General features: G+C 47.6%; 5 protein-coding genes across 5 annotated transcripts; 2 read left to right on the top strand and 3 right to left on the bottom strand.

Annotated features, from left to right (window-relative positions):
* Window positions 1–1,043: 1,043 nt before the first annotated feature.
* ANOM_011091 (uncharacterized protein) lies at window positions 1,044–2,555 on the bottom strand (the record flags this gene model as incomplete). Its single annotated transcript, XM_015556347.1, has 2 exons — window positions 1,044–2,335; window positions 2,393–2,555. 2 exons carry the CDS (start codon window positions 2,553–2,555, stop codon window positions 1,044–1,046), a joined length of 1,455 nt encoding a protein of 484 aa, XP_015401610.1.
* A 1,819-nt stretch (window positions 2,556–4,374) lies between these two features.
* Window positions 4,375–5,975, top strand: ANOM_011090 (HAD family hydrolase; the record flags this gene model as incomplete). The annotated part of the gene is made up of 5 exons (XM_015556346.1): window positions 4,375–5,099; window positions 5,147–5,199; window positions 5,248–5,393; window positions 5,453–5,719; window positions 5,787–5,975. The coding sequence occupies 5 exons, from the start codon at window positions 4,375–4,377 to the stop codon at window positions 5,973–5,975; spliced, it is 1,380 nt and encodes a 459-aa protein (XP_015401609.1).
* Window positions 5,976–6,684: 709 nt separating this feature from the next.
* Window positions 6,685–8,348, bottom strand: ANOM_011089 (carboxylesterase/lipase family protein; the record flags this gene model as incomplete). Its single annotated transcript, XM_015556345.1, has 2 exons — window positions 6,685–7,726; window positions 7,786–8,348. The coding sequence occupies 2 exons, from the start codon at window positions 8,346–8,348 to the stop codon at window positions 6,685–6,687; spliced, it is 1,605 nt and encodes a 534-aa protein (XP_015401612.1).
* Window positions 8,349–9,804: 1,456 nt separating this feature from the next.
* ANOM_011088 (fungal specific transcription factor domain-containing protein) lies at window positions 9,805–12,358 on the top strand (the record flags this gene model as incomplete). The annotated part of the gene is made up of 6 exons (XM_015556344.1): window positions 9,805–10,712; window positions 10,775–10,983; window positions 11,036–11,168; window positions 11,227–11,454; window positions 11,511–11,666; window positions 11,719–12,358. The coding sequence occupies 6 exons, from the start codon at window positions 9,805–9,807 to the stop codon at window positions 12,356–12,358; spliced, it is 2,274 nt and encodes a 757-aa protein (XP_015401611.1).
* A 2,476-nt stretch (window positions 12,359–14,834) lies between these two features.
* ANOM_011087 (RTA1 domain-containing protein) lies at window positions 14,835–16,703 on the bottom strand (the record flags this gene model as incomplete). Its single annotated transcript, XM_015556343.1, has 4 exons — window positions 14,835–15,499; window positions 15,772–16,164; window positions 16,221–16,469; window positions 16,535–16,703. The coding sequence occupies 4 exons, from the start codon at window positions 16,701–16,703 to the stop codon at window positions 14,835–14,837; spliced, it is 1,476 nt and encodes a 491-aa protein (XP_015401608.1).
* Between the last annotated feature and the right edge of the window lie 256 nt (window positions 16,704–16,959).

Below are 16,959 nucleotides of genomic sequence, written 5' to 3'. Positions count from 1 at the left end.
CTGCTCGGGATTGGAGAGTGCAAATGCCGGCATTTCTGCAGCTAAGCCCTAACAAGGCTAAAATGATTGCGCGATAGAGAGGGGAAGTGTTGGATACGAAGAGGCTGAAACTGATTGATAAGTGGAAAAAACGCGATTGCTGGGTAGACACTTTCTCCGATGTCATGATGGCTTCTATGAGCGATTTACTGTTGTTTATTCGCTCCATCTCTACGTGTGGCTTGTACGCTGAAGGACATCTACCTTACTCGTACGTGGCATCTCTTCCTTGTCTAACTGTGCTATTCGACTCTAAGCCAACCATCGGGCTCGTGAAGTAGTAATGCAAAGAAACAGGTTCTTGAGACGCCGGACTCCTGCTTACGACGCATGATACATTGGCACGTGTTGCATCATCCTCGCAGGAGTGATTTTCATTCGATCCGCAACGAGAGAAGCCCGGAATCATTGGACTTTCTTAGTGAGGCTGACAACAGACTCACTCTATAATATCCAATCCATGGGTCAATGTGACAATCACCACTTCCCTCCTTAAAGCCAATGTTTACGGATTTGAAGGGTGAGCGCATCAACACCGAGCGATGCCCTGAAGGGGAAACCAATAGATCTTGGCCAAAACTGCAAAACCCTTTTGTGCTTTTAATGGCCAGAAACAGGATGCCTGTGGGATATATTATTTCGCTATAACTGAAATATTGCCGCTTTTGTAATGTTTCACTCATTCATAGCCCATATGCTCATTGACTTTTATAGCTGAGTACTATCTAACGTTAATTCAATCCTGCGACTGGTACGTATAGAGCAACACTATTGGGTACAACGTCATGACCGTCATGATTCAGGCTTTTAAATTTGACGCCAGAATCAATGATCTCAAGAGTTAGCAGGCTAAATTCCTTCCTATAGAGGTATAGTTATATACCCACATGAGACTGTCCCACATTTTTCAAATCCACTCTGTTGACTCCCAACACAGGTTCAAACCCTCTGCAACCGCTCACACAAAAGCTATTCACAAGGAGTCATCTATCCACAAGAAGTGGCTATAGCCACTTCGCTGAGTGTGCAACAACATCGTTGTATTTCGGCGGTGCGTATGCCTCTTGCCACTCAGAAGATGGTAGCAAACCTAAGTCTCCTAGAGCACTCTTGGGATTCTCTATATCCCATGTTTTGCGTTCAAGAGAGCGTGGCATAGGCCGAGAAACAATGTGTGAGGGCTCCTCTTCTGTAATCGAGTTGTAGTTCGGGAGGGTATCGCTGCTCTTATCAAGCATACGTACACTGACAACTTTAACAGGTACTTCTAATGCGACCGCTCGTTGCAGTATAGGCGCACCAGGCATATGATACGAAAGACGAAGTTCAAGAGCGTAGATACGAGAGAGAAGGCATGAGTGAAATGTTGGCACAAGGTCGCGGTTGGTCGGCAGGGTGATTGGAACCATGGCCGATGCTGTGTAAAAGCATCCAGGGGTGGAGGTACGAAAGGGTGTAGAGTCCTTTACGGAGCCGGAAGACCCCGAATGACGCGGTAACGTATGCTTCGTCCATCTGATGGATGAGATAGCCGTTGAGGGAAGAGAGCAGACTTGAACGTGCGCCCCTCGACACATTTGGTCAGAGATTATCCTATCGAGGCTTGGAAAATCTTCCTGCGGTTGTGTACTAAACAGAGTGGACTGTTTGAGGGTAGGGTGTATCTTCGCAAGCCTGGGTGGCAGTGTGTCTCTGACAGGATCGAACCGAAGGTGCAGCCCGACATGGATAATCAGTCTGTCGATTGGAGAACGTCCTGGGGGAACCTGGATTGGCTGCTGTATAGATGCCACTGCTTCAAGTCGACCGAGCGCCTGTCCTTTCCATTGACCTTTAACTTCCTGCACAACACTGGACCTGTACACGTCCTGCTTCTCAGGCCAGCCTAAAGAATCCCCTTCCCCATGGGCAGGTACGAGATGCAAGGGTTTCGTACAGCTAGCTAGTGTGTATGGCTTTGCATTGTTGTTTGGATTCTGACGACGCACGGTAACACGAATGAGATAGGAGATCTCACACAGGCTTTGCGACAAGGTCTTCAAATGCAGCGTGGGCGGGGCTGCTGTGTGTGCCTGTTTGATACCCGTGTGAGTTGTTCTATGGTTGCACGATTTCAGAGGTACCCGTTCGGGAACGATGAATGTGTACGGAAATCGATAAGTTTTTCCTGGCCTGAAAACACCTGAAGCCGGGCAGTTTGCTTCGGCAACAGGTTGGCAGAGCGTTATAAATGTATGAGAGGCACCTGTTTCTCGCTGTGTGGCTATGGGTTGTAACAAGTTCACTCGCGATAAGCCTATAAAACTCAGGGTCAGTCTGGTGTTCAAACATGATAGTCAAGACCGGTGCGTACCTTCTAGGCTGATATTGACATCGCCGAACCTGGTTTCAGTGTCCACAGTAATTGTCACTGTTCCCTTGATTCGTTCCCCTGTGGTATAGCTTCCCCGAGGGTTGGCAAATTCAATCAATATCTTGGGCGCAGAACAGCTGTTCAGCAGTGAACGGCGTGGCATATTTGTTGATACTGGTTCGAGAGAGTGTATAAAACTGCTTAAATAGCGTATGTCCCACTCTCAAGGACAGACAGTAAGCCTCTGCGAAGGCTTTTAAAGGAGAAAATTTTCTTCTGGCCTTCTCTTTTTGTCCTTCAATGTCTTTCCGGCAAAGGCACAGCAAATCCAGCATACTCAGTGATTCGGCAGTCTCCATCTCCACACTCGGGTACATGCTCCCGAGTCGGCTAGGTGTAGTGTATGGACCCGATCTGATGCTTTCCATGTCCACATATCGGAGAGACTCAGCCAATAGGTCTTTATGGCTACTTTATCTGAAGTTGTACATGGTTTAGTCCTATGAACGGGGGGACGCACAATGGATGTGGTGAAAGTTGTCTTCACATCGCAGCTATGTTCCTAGCTTTTTTTTCGGAGCAGGAAGGATAGGTTACTAAGGCATGACTGAATACACCATGTGGCAAAGAATAATAAAAACATGGGAATACTACAATTTTCAGTTCTCATAGCTGTATCAGACTATAGAAAAGCTTGCGAGTGCATCATGTTCCGGTGCCAATGAGGTCGCCGACGATATACAGCGCTTGGGTGGCCATCATGCAAAGTTAGCTAGGAAATGCCGACTTAAACTGCCATCAGGGGCCGACTCAATTTACATGTCCTAGAACGGAAAAGAGTTATTGCAAAATGCGAAAGGGAAAAACTGACATTGCGTGATTATGCCTGGTGTATCCTATCCGGGTACATGTACCCGCGCAACGACTATACAGTATAAAAAAAGGGTTACATTTCAAGGCGAAAATTGGATACATTCCATAACATACACGCCTCACACATTTCCCGGTCTCTGATTCTACATAATGTTTAGAGTTGGAGGTAGCGTACATAATGAGATGGGTATTGAAATTGGGGCTGTTGGTATGCTAACTGGGACATATATAGATGAAAATCGACGGAGTCATATGGGAGGGCACTCTAGTATGACTTTTGGTAGAAACTGAACCCATTTTAGTAAGAATTGACCTTTCGTGACTGACTACCAGCAACTTTGGCTGTTTGATAGCCAGGTAGATACCTACACTAGCCAGTGATATGTATTATGTACTATCTAAAACGTATCTCGGCCTGTATACTCCTATACAGTACTGATTCTTTTCGTGTATTACAATGCACATTTCAGCAAGGGGGATAACACCCAGCTTTTAATTATCCCCAATTTTAGCTTCAACCGAGGCAATGTTTGTTGAAGATATCGAGAATGTTTTTGCAGCACAGGGGTTGTTCAGCCCCAAGAAGTGGATTCGCGGTAATGATACAAATTTCTCAAATCATTAAAAGCGAGTGGAGTAGTTTATGTAGACCATACCTCATGGGGAATTAGGTATAGTCCAGGACCCACTGGATGTCGCCTGAAAGTGGCAAACGGGATTCTTAGTGCGTGGTTTCTCGCCTGATCTAGCATTCTACAAGGATCTGATATGGGGCCTTCGTATCACTGTCACATGCCCTGACTAGATGGCATGTATTGTGAGAGGATCTTTAACAATCTGATGATAACGAGAGTGTGCTGTGACCCATCTGGAAGTGATTGTTAGGATCCTTTATCTACGAGTTAGATGGTTATAGTGTGAAGGATACATCTCAGCGAGGATCTCGAAGGAGAAGCCGATGTGGAGTAATGCAGGACGCCACACGATTAGCCAAAATGTGACCCACCGACTGAGATTGCCTGATACCAAATATGATGTGGCTCATGTATTTATAAAAGAGTCAAGTCTATGAATGGTTCTGTAAGCACGACATCGGCAACATGACCAGGATGGCCAGCCGGATGTACTACAAAGGGCTTCTGCTCGAACTAAAGAACTTTATCCTAACTTCCTCGTTGGACAATATCCAACTGCCGCTGAATACCTTCCAATCTATCTTATTCTGTTCAGCGACTGTGGAGTACCAATGTGGTCGCCTTACAGAAGAGCAATACTTTGCACGGCTGGCAGTCGACTTTGGCCACTCGCAGGAAGAGATTGAGGCATCTTTCACAGCGGTACGGAATACATATCAAGTGAAGGCGACAGCTTTGGAATTTCTAGCTTCAATAAAGAGCCGGTTTGGAAGTAGGTGTAAATTATATGCCATGACCAACCTATCTCGGGAGGACTATGCGTTAGTCAAAGGTCTTGGAATCGATTGGTCCCTGTTCGAACGGGTTTTTGTTTCGAGCGAGATGAACATGCAAAAGCCTGAGCTGAGGTTCTATCGGCACGTTTTGGATCACATACATCTGAAGCCTGAGCAAGTTATCTTGGTAGATGATGACACTGAAAATATACTTGCAGCAATGTCTATGGGACTGCAAGGTGTTTTATCTTCGGAAAACTCAGTTTCCCGTCTTCTCCTCAATCTCTTCGATGTTGATCCTGTTGCAAGAGGTACCAAGTTTCTAAAGGACAACGCCCAGAACTTTTCTTCGGTTACGCATACTGGGATAAGCGTGAAGGAAAATTTCGCGCAGTTGCTCATCTTGGAGCTCACTGGCGACCGGTAGGTCAAAGTCCAAATACTCTGTGCCGAACGCTAACCTCTAGAAGAAGTTTGGTAGATCTTGAAACGCATCTCACTACATGGAATTTTTTATTGGTGTGTGCATCTCACACTCTGACACTCGCTAACCTCAAGCTAATAATAGTAGGCCCTCCTGTCATCACACCAACCAGTTTCCCTGATGATCTGGACACAACATCACTGGGGATTACCATCCTCCAGCGCCCTGCTCACATAGCCAATCTTGTTATGGATATGATGCTTCGGTATCGAACTCCTGACCGTCTCATTCAGGTAAGAGGCTATCGAAAAATGTATGCGTGTCGGGGAGACTAATGCAATTGTGTCATTAGACATTCTTCTCCGACTTCAAGAACCGAGTTGATCCGGTCGTGTGCTGCAACGTGTTGAGTCTCTTCTATCAATACGGGCGGGGCCATCAGCTCTCAGAGACCCTCAGTTGGGTCGGTCAGGTTCTGCAAAGACACGCCTATATCCACGGAACCACTTACTACCCTGAACCTGAAGCATTTTTGTTCTTCCTTTCCCGTCTCTTGCTGCGTCTCAAGGGATCGTCGCCTGTCGTCTATAAACGTATGCGGGCCCTTCTCATTGAACGGGTAAAAGAGCGTTGGTATTCCGACAGATGCAGCAAGTTTAGCGATGCGCCTAATTGTTTGCCACCAGACTGGGATTCATGATGTTCGAGGACTCAAGCAGCTCTTGTCCATGCAAGAAATAGATGGCGGGTGGGAGATGGGAACCTTGTATCAGTATGCATCGAAAAACCTGCGATTGGGGAATAGAGGCACTTCTACTGCGCTTGCACTTGAGGCGATCCGCCATTGTCAACCCTGGCTAAACCAATACAATTAACTTATGTGACCCATCTAGGCAATCTCGCTTGCCATTCTAATATACGGCATCAACGCCGCAAAGTGGAGAAGGGAGCAGCAATTGGCGAACACCACGGCGACAGGGGAAGGTGACAATGTGGTGGTCGAAAAGTTGTTGAGATTTCTTTATTCTTTCTAAGCTAAGGCTCCCTTTTAATTTACTATCCCGGGTATCTTGCTATACTACTGTACTCTAGACCTAGAGCGAAATAATATTCCCTATAGCAACTTGATTGAAACCTGGCGTGTTCCTTTGTATCCAGGCTGTTGTATAAGCCGATGCAACAGAATCAACTACTTTCCGAGTTATACGCTCAATAAAAGGGGTTTTTTAATGAAGCTTACAATCAATGCAAGATTTCGTGTGTGCACGAATGACAACATTGCTTTCCATATTTGACGTTGCGTTCAACTTCGTCCTGCTAATTGATCTATTTTGGGAAAAGACTACACGATACACATTGTACCGGACATAATCGCCCAATTTATTGAAGTCCGCACTATATGCACTGGTACTGTGCCGACTACATTGCTGTTAAGCTCTATAACCACTTCCAATCTAGTATTCTGAGATTTTGCTTGCCAGGTATGCGTGCCACTCTGATGTATGATGTATCCCGTAGTTTATATATGTAAGTCATATGCCCCCCTTTGCCATATCTCCTGCATTAGTGGTATTTCCAGTCCTTCTATGAAGAACCAGAAAGTAGCAGCTGATCATATAACGGCCTGTAAAGCTCGCACCTTCTGTCCATGGCCGCAGAGTCAACTACATTCAACGGTTTCTTTCCCTCATCACTCATGCCAGCTTTCACCCCATCACCGAATACCCCAATTATAGGGTCCTGATCCCATCCAGGGCCGTGGCTTGGATCCTTCGCAAAATCCGCCCACGCCTTCTGCATGGCCTGGCTTACTTCGTGCTCAAATTGAGTGGCGTTTTCCTTGGAATAAGTACCGAACACAAAAGCAATTTCCGCCGCATGGAACGCCCCGCTCCCCGGGAAAGCCTCGTTATTGGGGAAGCTGGCGTTGAAAAAGTACCTATACGACAGAATACCGACTTTGGCACTGTCCTCGGCAAAGACCTTAGAGGGACAAGTCATAAGCAGATCGGTAGCGATCAGGGAGAGTCGGTCATTCTCGTTGTGGGTCCCTGGTTGTCCTAACGGATATGCTTTCAAAATCATGTCAACATATTCGCCCAGCCCAAGAGTCTCGAGGTATGCCTTTGTGTCATTAACGCCTCGGATGTAAGGCTTCGGTTCGTCGGCATTGTTCCCGATGAGAATGGGGACTCGAGCGATGGAAGAATTGCCCTCTGATGAGTGGAGACGATCAAGACGAGGTGTGGCCGATAAGGTAACGCCGCCGTCTGGAACCGGGCCGAAAGAGAGGCTGGCGTTCTCAGCGAAATGTTTGAGCTCAAGAGCAGGGGCCTTTCGGAGACACTCAAGAGCATTGTCCGAAGGGCAGTTCGCAAATTCCGCTAGCTTCTTCCACGACTCTGCGTATTTCTCGGGGCCACCGCCCAGGGGCATGCTGATGGAGCTTTGACCGGACTGCATAATCGCTGCATGGAACGGAGCTGGGTCTGGTGGAGCTGTGATCAGAGCATCAACACTGCCACCTCCCGCGCTCTCCCCGAATATGGTCACCTTGAACGGATCGCCGCCTAGCCCGGCGATATTGCGCTGTACCCAATCTAAGGCAAGACGTTGGTCGAGGAAACTAAGGGTATCTGGTTAAATTCGTGTCCTGTGATGCACTGTAGAATATTCAATGCTTACCCAAGGTTCCGCTCCGTGGCGGGAACATCACCTCCAGGGAATCCAAAGAAGTTGGTCCGGTAATTGACAGTAACTACCACGACATCCTGGTTGGCAGCAAAACTGGCGCCGTCATATAGATTGACAGATGTAGCGCCATTTAGATATGACCCTCCGTAGAACCAAACAAGAACAGCCTTAGATCCCGCCGACGCAGATTCGGGGGTGAACACATTGAGATTCAGGCAGTCTTCACTTTCTCCGTTTGCCGGAGGGGGTAGGTCTAGCATACCAAAGAGTTCCTTGCCGCTTTGGCCGATTTGCTGGATGCAGGATGGTCCCCATTGTGTCGCATTGTAGAACGTCGACCATCGTTCAACCGGCTCTGGAGGGCTGAAGCGGACGGGTGGTGCAGCGAACGGAACTCCAAGGTATTTTCTGACGATGGCGGTGGAGGAAGGAAAGGATGTAGTTGTTCCGACAATCGCCCCGGAATCAATGATAGCTGTGGGAAGGGGTTGGGATACAGGCGAGGCTAAGCTCGCAGATATGACGGCTAAGCCGAGAAATAGAAGAAAAGTCATGTTTCGTCGTTCTAGTATTATGTCAAGTGTAGAAGTAAGATGGAAATCCCAATGACTTACAACTGGATATTGGGAGTTTTATAGTCGTTAGGTTGAAGCCCAACCGCAAGTTTGTATTCTGACGTTACTAGGGCGCCCCATCGGGCTGAAGATCCAGCTCACAACCCTAGTACCGGGCCTCAAGCTCCCAATGGGGTGGCATGGGGAAATAAACGTGGAATACGCCAAGGTACCGCTCAGCCCTGCGCCTTAGATGAACCAATGTGAACCTTCCATTGTGTGATTAGTCTAGTGAGCTATACGAGATGAGATATTGCTCCGCCACGAGATCAGCCCTAAAGTACTTGGCAAACTTTACAATTTTCAGTCGATTTGGATCTCAGCGGCACATTCGACCAGATCTGGAATAGTACGCTAGAGTGGACCAAATGCGTTGGTCGTCATAGGAATAGTTAGTACTCCGTAGTAGTTTATTAACCCTATCTCATTGTGTATACATCTACTAGTAGTACCATGGCATTTTCAGCCAAGGATTGCAGTACAGCCTCGCTATTCTTGGCCATCGGCTTTCTCGAATGCTCGGTTGCTTTTCGTCTCCCCCTTTCCTTTCTCATACCCGTCCTCTATTTTAGCTCCAAGGCAGACGATGGTCGATTCATGTAAAATAAAGAATATTTCAACACCCGAAGGTATCACCGCATGTAACCGCTGGTTACAAAGTCTCCCTAGAGATAGAACGCTAACTATTAAGGAGAGTGAACTGAAATTCTAGAATAATAACCGACATGGTATATTTAAATGTTGCATCTGTAAGCCAAAGTGCTGCGGAGTCGATCTGATACGATCTCATTTGATTCCGAGAAATCGGCAGCGGGGCCGCGGGGGACTTGCCGAGCCCCGGATACAGAATCCCGAGAACAGACATCTTCAGCCTTTTTAACTTCTTCGCTCCATACCTTCAAACCATTTAGTGAACGGATTGAAACCCTATGGAGCTTGCAATATGAAGCCCACAAAGCAGTCAAACAAGCGTAAAAATGTTACAACGGCCTGCTTAGCCTGTCGCGAGAGTAAAATCAAGGTTCGTATGCCCGGAAACCTGATTCCAGGTTCAAATCCAGTCAGTTATGGTAGTGTCGGGACTCACGAGAATAGTGCGACGGGACCAAACCCATTTGCTCACACTGCAAGATTAAAGGTAAATCATGCCATTACCAGCTGGGAGTTGATAAGCGAAAGTACGTACTTTAAGTAGCAACTTCTTCCTGTTGTGGGTGAGGCTGGGAGGACACTGGCCCCATTAATTCCCGATCAATCGTTCGCCATTCGCTAGTTCGCTAATATGCATAAATGTGACCTCTCTAGGCTTTCGCTACGACTTGCTGTTGATCTTCTGGTCAATCGAGTGGGGCAACTATGCCAATTCATTAATGACCAGGGGCTTCAACCCCCGAAAATGCCTGACGAGGATGACTCTGCTTTACGGCATTTACTACAGACTCGTGGAATGGAAGATGTGCAGTCGGCTCTGAAACGATCCGAGAACAGCCCCAGTAATGCCTCGGACCCGAAGGCTAATCAGGGCCAACCAACGGATAGTGAAGGGGAGCAACCCTTCGTCGAGGAGTTGAACCCTGATCTTATAGATCCGAACTTATTCTTGATGTCATTCTCGGAACTCACCAACGACGTTCCACAGGGTCCAGGTCGTCCCGAAACCGTTGCCTCTCTACCAGCAACGTCAGACGATTCCTTATTCCAAGACTGCAGTGACGACACCTTTGTTGAGATAAACACAGAATTTCCAACAGGGGGACCATGCGAGATCAACGACCCTCCATCACAAACCAAAGACTCAGACAGTGGAAATGGCACTCGAAAGAAAATAGCACAACCGCGTCCTAATGTGACGCGACTGCCGCTGTCCATCCAACAGCTACTAAGCAATGAGCCGAGATGCCAACATGACACTTCTACTAAGGACGACAATCTCAGTGATAGTGAAGGCGTAGAGGAGCTAGTGAACCAGTTATCTGACAGGATGGGGAGCCTGCAGATCGGGTCCGATGGCCATGTTCGCTACTACGGCCCAACGTCCCACTTTAATCTGCTAAGGATGCCCACTCCAGACAATCTAACTATCCATCGTACAGTTCGACAAGACGGACCTGATGTGTTGGATCGCCTGGGCGTCAATAAAGAGATTCCAGCGGGGTTCGAGGAGCACCTTATCAACCTCTATTTTACTTGGCATAACCCCTTGTTCCAAGTGGTCGATAGGGAGATGTACGAATCAGCGAGGCAACAGTGGCGCAGGAAAATGGAGGAAACGCCGTACTACTCTGAGGCCCTAACCAACGCCATGTAAGAACTTCGTAGTTGGAGCCTACCGGCATAACAGGGTCACTTCTGACTAACTTTCGAAGGTGCTGCCTTGGAGCGGCATTCGAGCCGCGATACCATCCCGACTTCATCACCTATCCTAGATCGGTTTCCGACTTCTTCGCTGACCGAGCGAAGGCACTACTCGAGATTGAGCTGGACTCGCCTACTCTGGCGACTATTCAGGCGATGGTTGTATTAAGCGCACACGATGTTGGATGCAAGAGAAATTCCAGAGGGTGGCTCTACAGCGGTAAGCATCCAACCATCAGCCACTGAAGTCCATGGTTAACATTCTAGCATAGGCATGGCCATGCGCTTGGCCTTTGACTTGGGATTACACATTGACACGGCCCACTATGTGACTGAAGGGTCGGTTAAAGCAACCGAGGCGGAGCTCCGCCGCACCGTGTTTTGGGGGACTTACACTGTGGACCAGTAAGCCGACATCTTATTCAATTCTTGGTTGTGCTTACTGATGCCGTTTTTCTATAAGTCTCTGGGGCTTTTTTCTCGGCCGACCAGTCCGTATCAATATGGAGGATGTCACTGTCGACAAGCCTGGCCGCCATCAGGCGAGAGAGCACGACCGCAAATGGGTTCCATATGGTCTTCCGTCTCCACCACCTGCTTCTCTTGCAGCTCCCGTGCCAGACCCTGTGGACCTTCTTAGCCAACACCGGATTCAGCTTTGTGAGATCATGACTCCTCTGGGCCATGTCCTGTAAGCCACACCTATAAAGACTGGAGTCTCTAAATTTGTCAATCTAACCTGTCTAGCTATGGATGCTCCCGGGTCTCAAAACGTATCCTGCAGGGTTTGAATGAGAACACAACAGACCGACTCCTAAAATGGAAAGCCAACCTTCCCGAAGTTCTGCAAATCGATCTCGAGCATACAGACGGCCCTGTTCTACCTCACATCATACTTCTCCAGTAAGCAAGTCGGATTCCAGCTCTTATTTACGTATACTGACCTGCAAACCAGCATGCAATATCACCAAACCATCATCCACGCCCACCGCCCATGGATCTCGAAGCGATACATCCAACCTCAACCGCCCCAAGGCCCAGGCCACGTCCACGCCCGAAAGATGTGCATTGAGTCCGCAATCGCTATCTCGCAGCTTCTGCATCTCTACGAAACCCAATACACCTTCCGTCGCATGAACGTGCAAGCTGTCTCTATCACCTGCTCCGCAGCCCTAATGCTAATCTTTGCCACGATAGCAAGTCTCAAAACTGAAGGAGATCATGAGATATCAGCCTATCTTAGCGTTTGTTTTCGAGCACTGGAAGAATTCGGGATATCATGGGAGAGTGCCAAGAGAGCACAGAACTTTTTGATCAGTCTCCAGCGACGATGGGAATCGCGGGTCCGTTCGTATAATTCCGCGAAGCGGGCGGCGTCTCAGTCGCAAAGTCGGTCACAGTCTTGCTTTCCAACTTCGAAGAAGCCTCGTATATCAACTGACCCTGATCCTGGTCCACGTGAATCCAGCGTACCTATCGGCGAGGACGAAGTTCGCGCGTTTGACCCGGCGGGAAGTGGGTTTCCTATTGATCCTGATATGATGGTGGAGCTGGATTGGCTGTGTACGGAGGCCATGCGGGATATGTCTCCTTGATTGTATCATAGAAGTGCTTCTCATGTCGCATACCATAGTTTTCAATCTCCCGTGGTCGATTTTCTTGAGGGTTGCAAGACCTATGAGGGCTACGAGTCACGTGTAGAATCACATGATCGGAAATTAAACTTCGTTGTCTCAATGGCACACATTTAGCAGGCTGACCCCGGTAAATTGCAATATGATTGCTAGATCTACGACCGATCGTCTTGAGCATAGACCATTTCTTTGCCTTGTCAATTACTGCCGACTGGTACAGGCTTCGCTAGTACAGCCGGTGTTTAGCCTTGGCTCAAACGAGCGGGGTATGTATTTGCAGCTGGCAAAGAGGTAAGCTGAATATTGCTTACCGAGATCAGGATGTCGGTGTGGGAGTAAGAGTTTCCCTTCTCGAGGAGGGGTCATCACTTCATGACGATGAGCTAAAAATGACTGCGGGCGTAGCTGAGATGGATAATAAGGTGTATTGGTGGGATCTGGTATGTTTAGTGTGGATTGTGGCTTGCGTCGAGTACTGAGATGGTCGTATTATTTACTTTATACAGCTGATAAGGTTTTGTCAAAAGGAAATGATATACGATCTTTTTTGCCCCGCCATAGTAAGCGAGACAATCTAACAGCAGCAAGGCCACCTGGTAAGGTGCCTTAGCCAATAGAATGCTTTGTCTTGGTGCTTCTGCTATGCATCAAATTGCGGAGGGCAAAGGCCTACTGGCCAAGCGATCCCTATGGCCCACATCGGTATACAGCACGGACAGACATCGGCATATCCACAGCTCGAATTCGAGGGAGCCACGTATCTTCCCCGGCGATCGATGTATATGTTGACTCTGGCGAGATATAGTGGGATTCAGTACTCATGGGAGTGACGCTCTGTGGAAGTGTTGCTGACGGAGACATCATAAGGAATCAGAACGTGTTGCTCTTGATGTCTACCTATTGGCTAGGAAGATATAGAAGCAATAGTCAATTGGATTAGTGAACAGCACCTGTCACTTGCGTGATTTGGTCCATCATAGGATCTGCACGTGGAAGAAAGAAATCACGCAAGAAAACTTTATATCCAGAGCTAATATTAGCTTTGGAGTGATGCCCAATGGAACTCCTTCATGCAGTACTCAGTTTACCCGACGAGTTGAACCAAAAGAGATAACTTTCAATACCTTCCTGGCGGGAAACCGTGATCCTCATTCGAAACTAAGGTATAAATGACTGCTGTCCATTCCCAGAAATCACCTTTTCACAAATCGCTCAGCTCATACTCTCAGCTTAGAATCAACACAAAGCCAGATTTCATTTGTTATATTGTCTAAAAGTTATCATCATCATGAGTGACTTCGACGGACCCGATAGTTATGTTGTGATCCCCCGCCATGCGGAGGACAAAGTACTTGAGTTGGAAGAGGGCAGTAGCGAAGATAGCTTAGGGTTGCGGATCAAGTATGTCACCCTGTACTACTGGACAGTCCTACGTGAGCAGCAACTAATAGTATCTACAGTGAGCAAGTTCTGACTGAAAATAAAAAGTTTCTCTTCGCATCTGTTTTTGGCGACCAGTACCTTATCATCAGTGCCACCAGTGGTACCTACCTGACAGCCTGTATGACTAAAGACCCTTCCTAATAAATCAGCAGCTATACTAATGTATATACTTCTAGCCGATAACGGGGAGCAAATTACTGCAGAGCTTGTTTCTCCTTTCAGAGACGAAGCTCGCTGGAGGCTTGAACCTGCGGAGGATGACAGTGGAGCGTATTTGTAAGTTGACTATTATAACTACCGTCCGAGGGTATTCTCTTTGCTTGGACTAATTTCATCGTTTCAAAACAGTATTACCAGTGTTGCATTCCCACACAAGGTGATCGATATCTTCCAGAAAACTACCGATGATCTGACTCCAGCCATCACCTTCAGCAGGAAGGACGATGATAATGACAATCAGCAGTTCTTTTTGAGATCCTGCTAGTGGCTCGTAGGGTTTGGAGCCTTCTGATGAAACCTCGGATGCACGAGTTCAATGTTGGTCGAGACAGGGATGCATAATGAGCTCAAGACAAACGCAATTGAAAATATAGCCTCAGATACTAGAATATTCGTGAACATGCCGGTTTGAATCTATAGTTAGTCAGGAGTATCAGGGCATACCAGATGCTAGCTGGGGGGAATAACCCTAATTCTCATGGCTTTCATTGCCTGCCCACGTACCATACCACTCAACGCCAACCTTCACATATTTGTCCGACAGACATGTCACCATCTCAATCAAGTTGCCCTTGGAATCTAACTATTTCAACATACCCTACCATCGGCACTTTCCGACGGCCTCTACTATGATATCTTAATGATCTTAAGTTTCGGGGTGTGATTTGGGGTTGCTGACACTTGTTGCAATCCTTTGGTCCGAGCAGGGTATCTCTTGCAATGTTTTGAATAATGCCCGCGACACCTTTTATTCCATATTATTCGAGCTCTAATCCTACACAATTTCAAAGAAATCCATCTTCTTGGGAAAAGATGAAGCCGTGACTGGTTCCGCAATAACCCGACACTCCTCCAGCCTCAGACAGTGTAGGCTATACCCAACAGCAATTGGATCAGCCTCGCAGAACGAGCGGCAAACGTACTCTGTAGTGTAACGTCCTGCATCGAGGATAACCAGAGAGGTCCTGATAGTGGGGTCATACCCCCTGAGCCGACAGTCCGAGACATGAGCACTTATGCCAGTTACCTCCGCCACCCCAGTTATGACATAGACACACCGAGATCGGCTTTGCTCAATTGCCTTGATAACGCTGGGTTGTTCATTGAGTGGAGCAAGGATGGAAGAACTTGGCACGAAGCTAGTTATCTTCAGGGTGTGGATTTCATAAATCCGATTGACGCGAACTTCGCCCGACTCTAGCAACCCAACGAAGGTGTCGTGGATCAGTGCCTCCGTGGGCCATCTCTTGAAGTAGGAATTCAGGTGCCGGGTTTTAGGCTCTATGGCCAGCAAATTGTGTGGAACTAGTCCAATGGGGTTAACGATAAAACTACCCAGGTCGTTGATGTCAACCACATTACCTAGATGTATGAGGTGGCGTGGCACGTCATGATCAATATCTACAAGCTTGAACACAAGACTAGTAGTGGTCGGCCAAACTTCATCGGTGGTTAATACGTCTTCATTCTCACATGTCTGGAAAGTTGATTTATTAACAGTAGCCATCTTTGAGTTTCCTAGGGGTCGTGCTTCGGTTGGTGGGATGTTGGATAGGACAATGTCTTACAGGGCATCTCCCATAAGAACAAGAATGGCTTTTGTTCAGGGTGACATGGTCTAATTATGTATTGCTTCAAGACATGCTAAGTAATGAACTAGGACATCATCATGCCACTCCCTCCAATCCTCTCAAACCGAATTATCCCCCTACAGACAACGCCACTGCCGCTCAACCACGCGTTTAGCTCACTGGGATGCTCCACATGGAAGATCAACATCGTCCCGAACATTAACAACGCATCGAACACGTACATGAACCACTCATGCGCGACCAGATACCCCCCATTCCCCTGCGCGTACTCAATAAGACGGAAGACGGAACGAATCAGAATCAGGGCACTGGCAGCATAGAGGGCATAAAGTAGTCGTCGCCAGTTGAAGCCAGACGCACCATCCGCGACGGGATCACGGTTAATACGCATATGAAATACCGCGGATGAGATCATGAAGAAGCCAAAGAAGATGATTTGGACAACAAGACCGCCAACGATAATGTGTGGGCCATTCTCGGAGATTTTGGATTTCACGCCCATTAGTCCAGCTCCTGGAGCCGCGCGTAAGTTGAGTGGTTAAAGTACATGTTGTCATTGTGCGTCTTACCTGCGGATTGCATGAGGAATGACAGGACGTCTCCCGCAACGAAGATCTTGGTCATCCATTTGACGCGGATCATGCTGTGCTTTTCTGCACCAAGGACGACGATCATTCTGCCCAGTTCCATGTAGATGCTCGCCGCGAACAAGGCTGGTGCCACCAGTGTCAGCACGGCTTGTACAATGTACGGGCCCAGTGTCCAGTTGGGCGTTTGGTTACAGGCCACGGCACGTGCAACGTATCCTATCCATTCAACTGCAGTTCAAATTAGCCCAATCCTGCAGCATTCAGGTCGAGGGAGAATTTAGACTGATGCATACAGTAACCACCTAACAGGAACGGTATGAAGAACCACGTTCGCGTTCGAAAAAGCTGGTACGTGTGTAATATTGTCGTTGCCAGAAAACAGATTATGAAAATTACTGCTGCTGCAAGGGATGGATCATAGTAGAATAGTTTGAAGCCGTCGCGAGGCTGTAGTGCTGTCATGTTGCCCTATATTTCTTCAAGTGAACCAATCGCTATCGCGAATAAACTATTTGACTGAAGGTCATTGACCTTATATTTAACGGTCGACGAGTGTCCCTGCCACATATTCTGGGCCATTAACAAAAGAAAATTCCCAAAATACTATAAGCACACCTTCGAAAACTATACCCGATCTGGAAAAAGGAACGATTGAGATGCTTAAAGGGGTTATGGTTCATCGTATGCGTATCCGAAGTGTGGATCTTAGTGGGCCGAG

Source organism: Aspergillus nomiae (genome assembly GCF_001204775.2).
Source record: "Aspergillus nomiae NRRL 13137 chromosome Unknown contig00558, whole genome shotgun sequence".
NCBI lineage: Eukaryota > Fungi > Ascomycota > Eurotiomycetes > Eurotiales > Aspergillaceae > Aspergillus > Aspergillus nomiae.
Note: the sequence above shows the minus strand (reverse complement) of the source record. Positions and strands in the feature narration are given on the sequence as shown.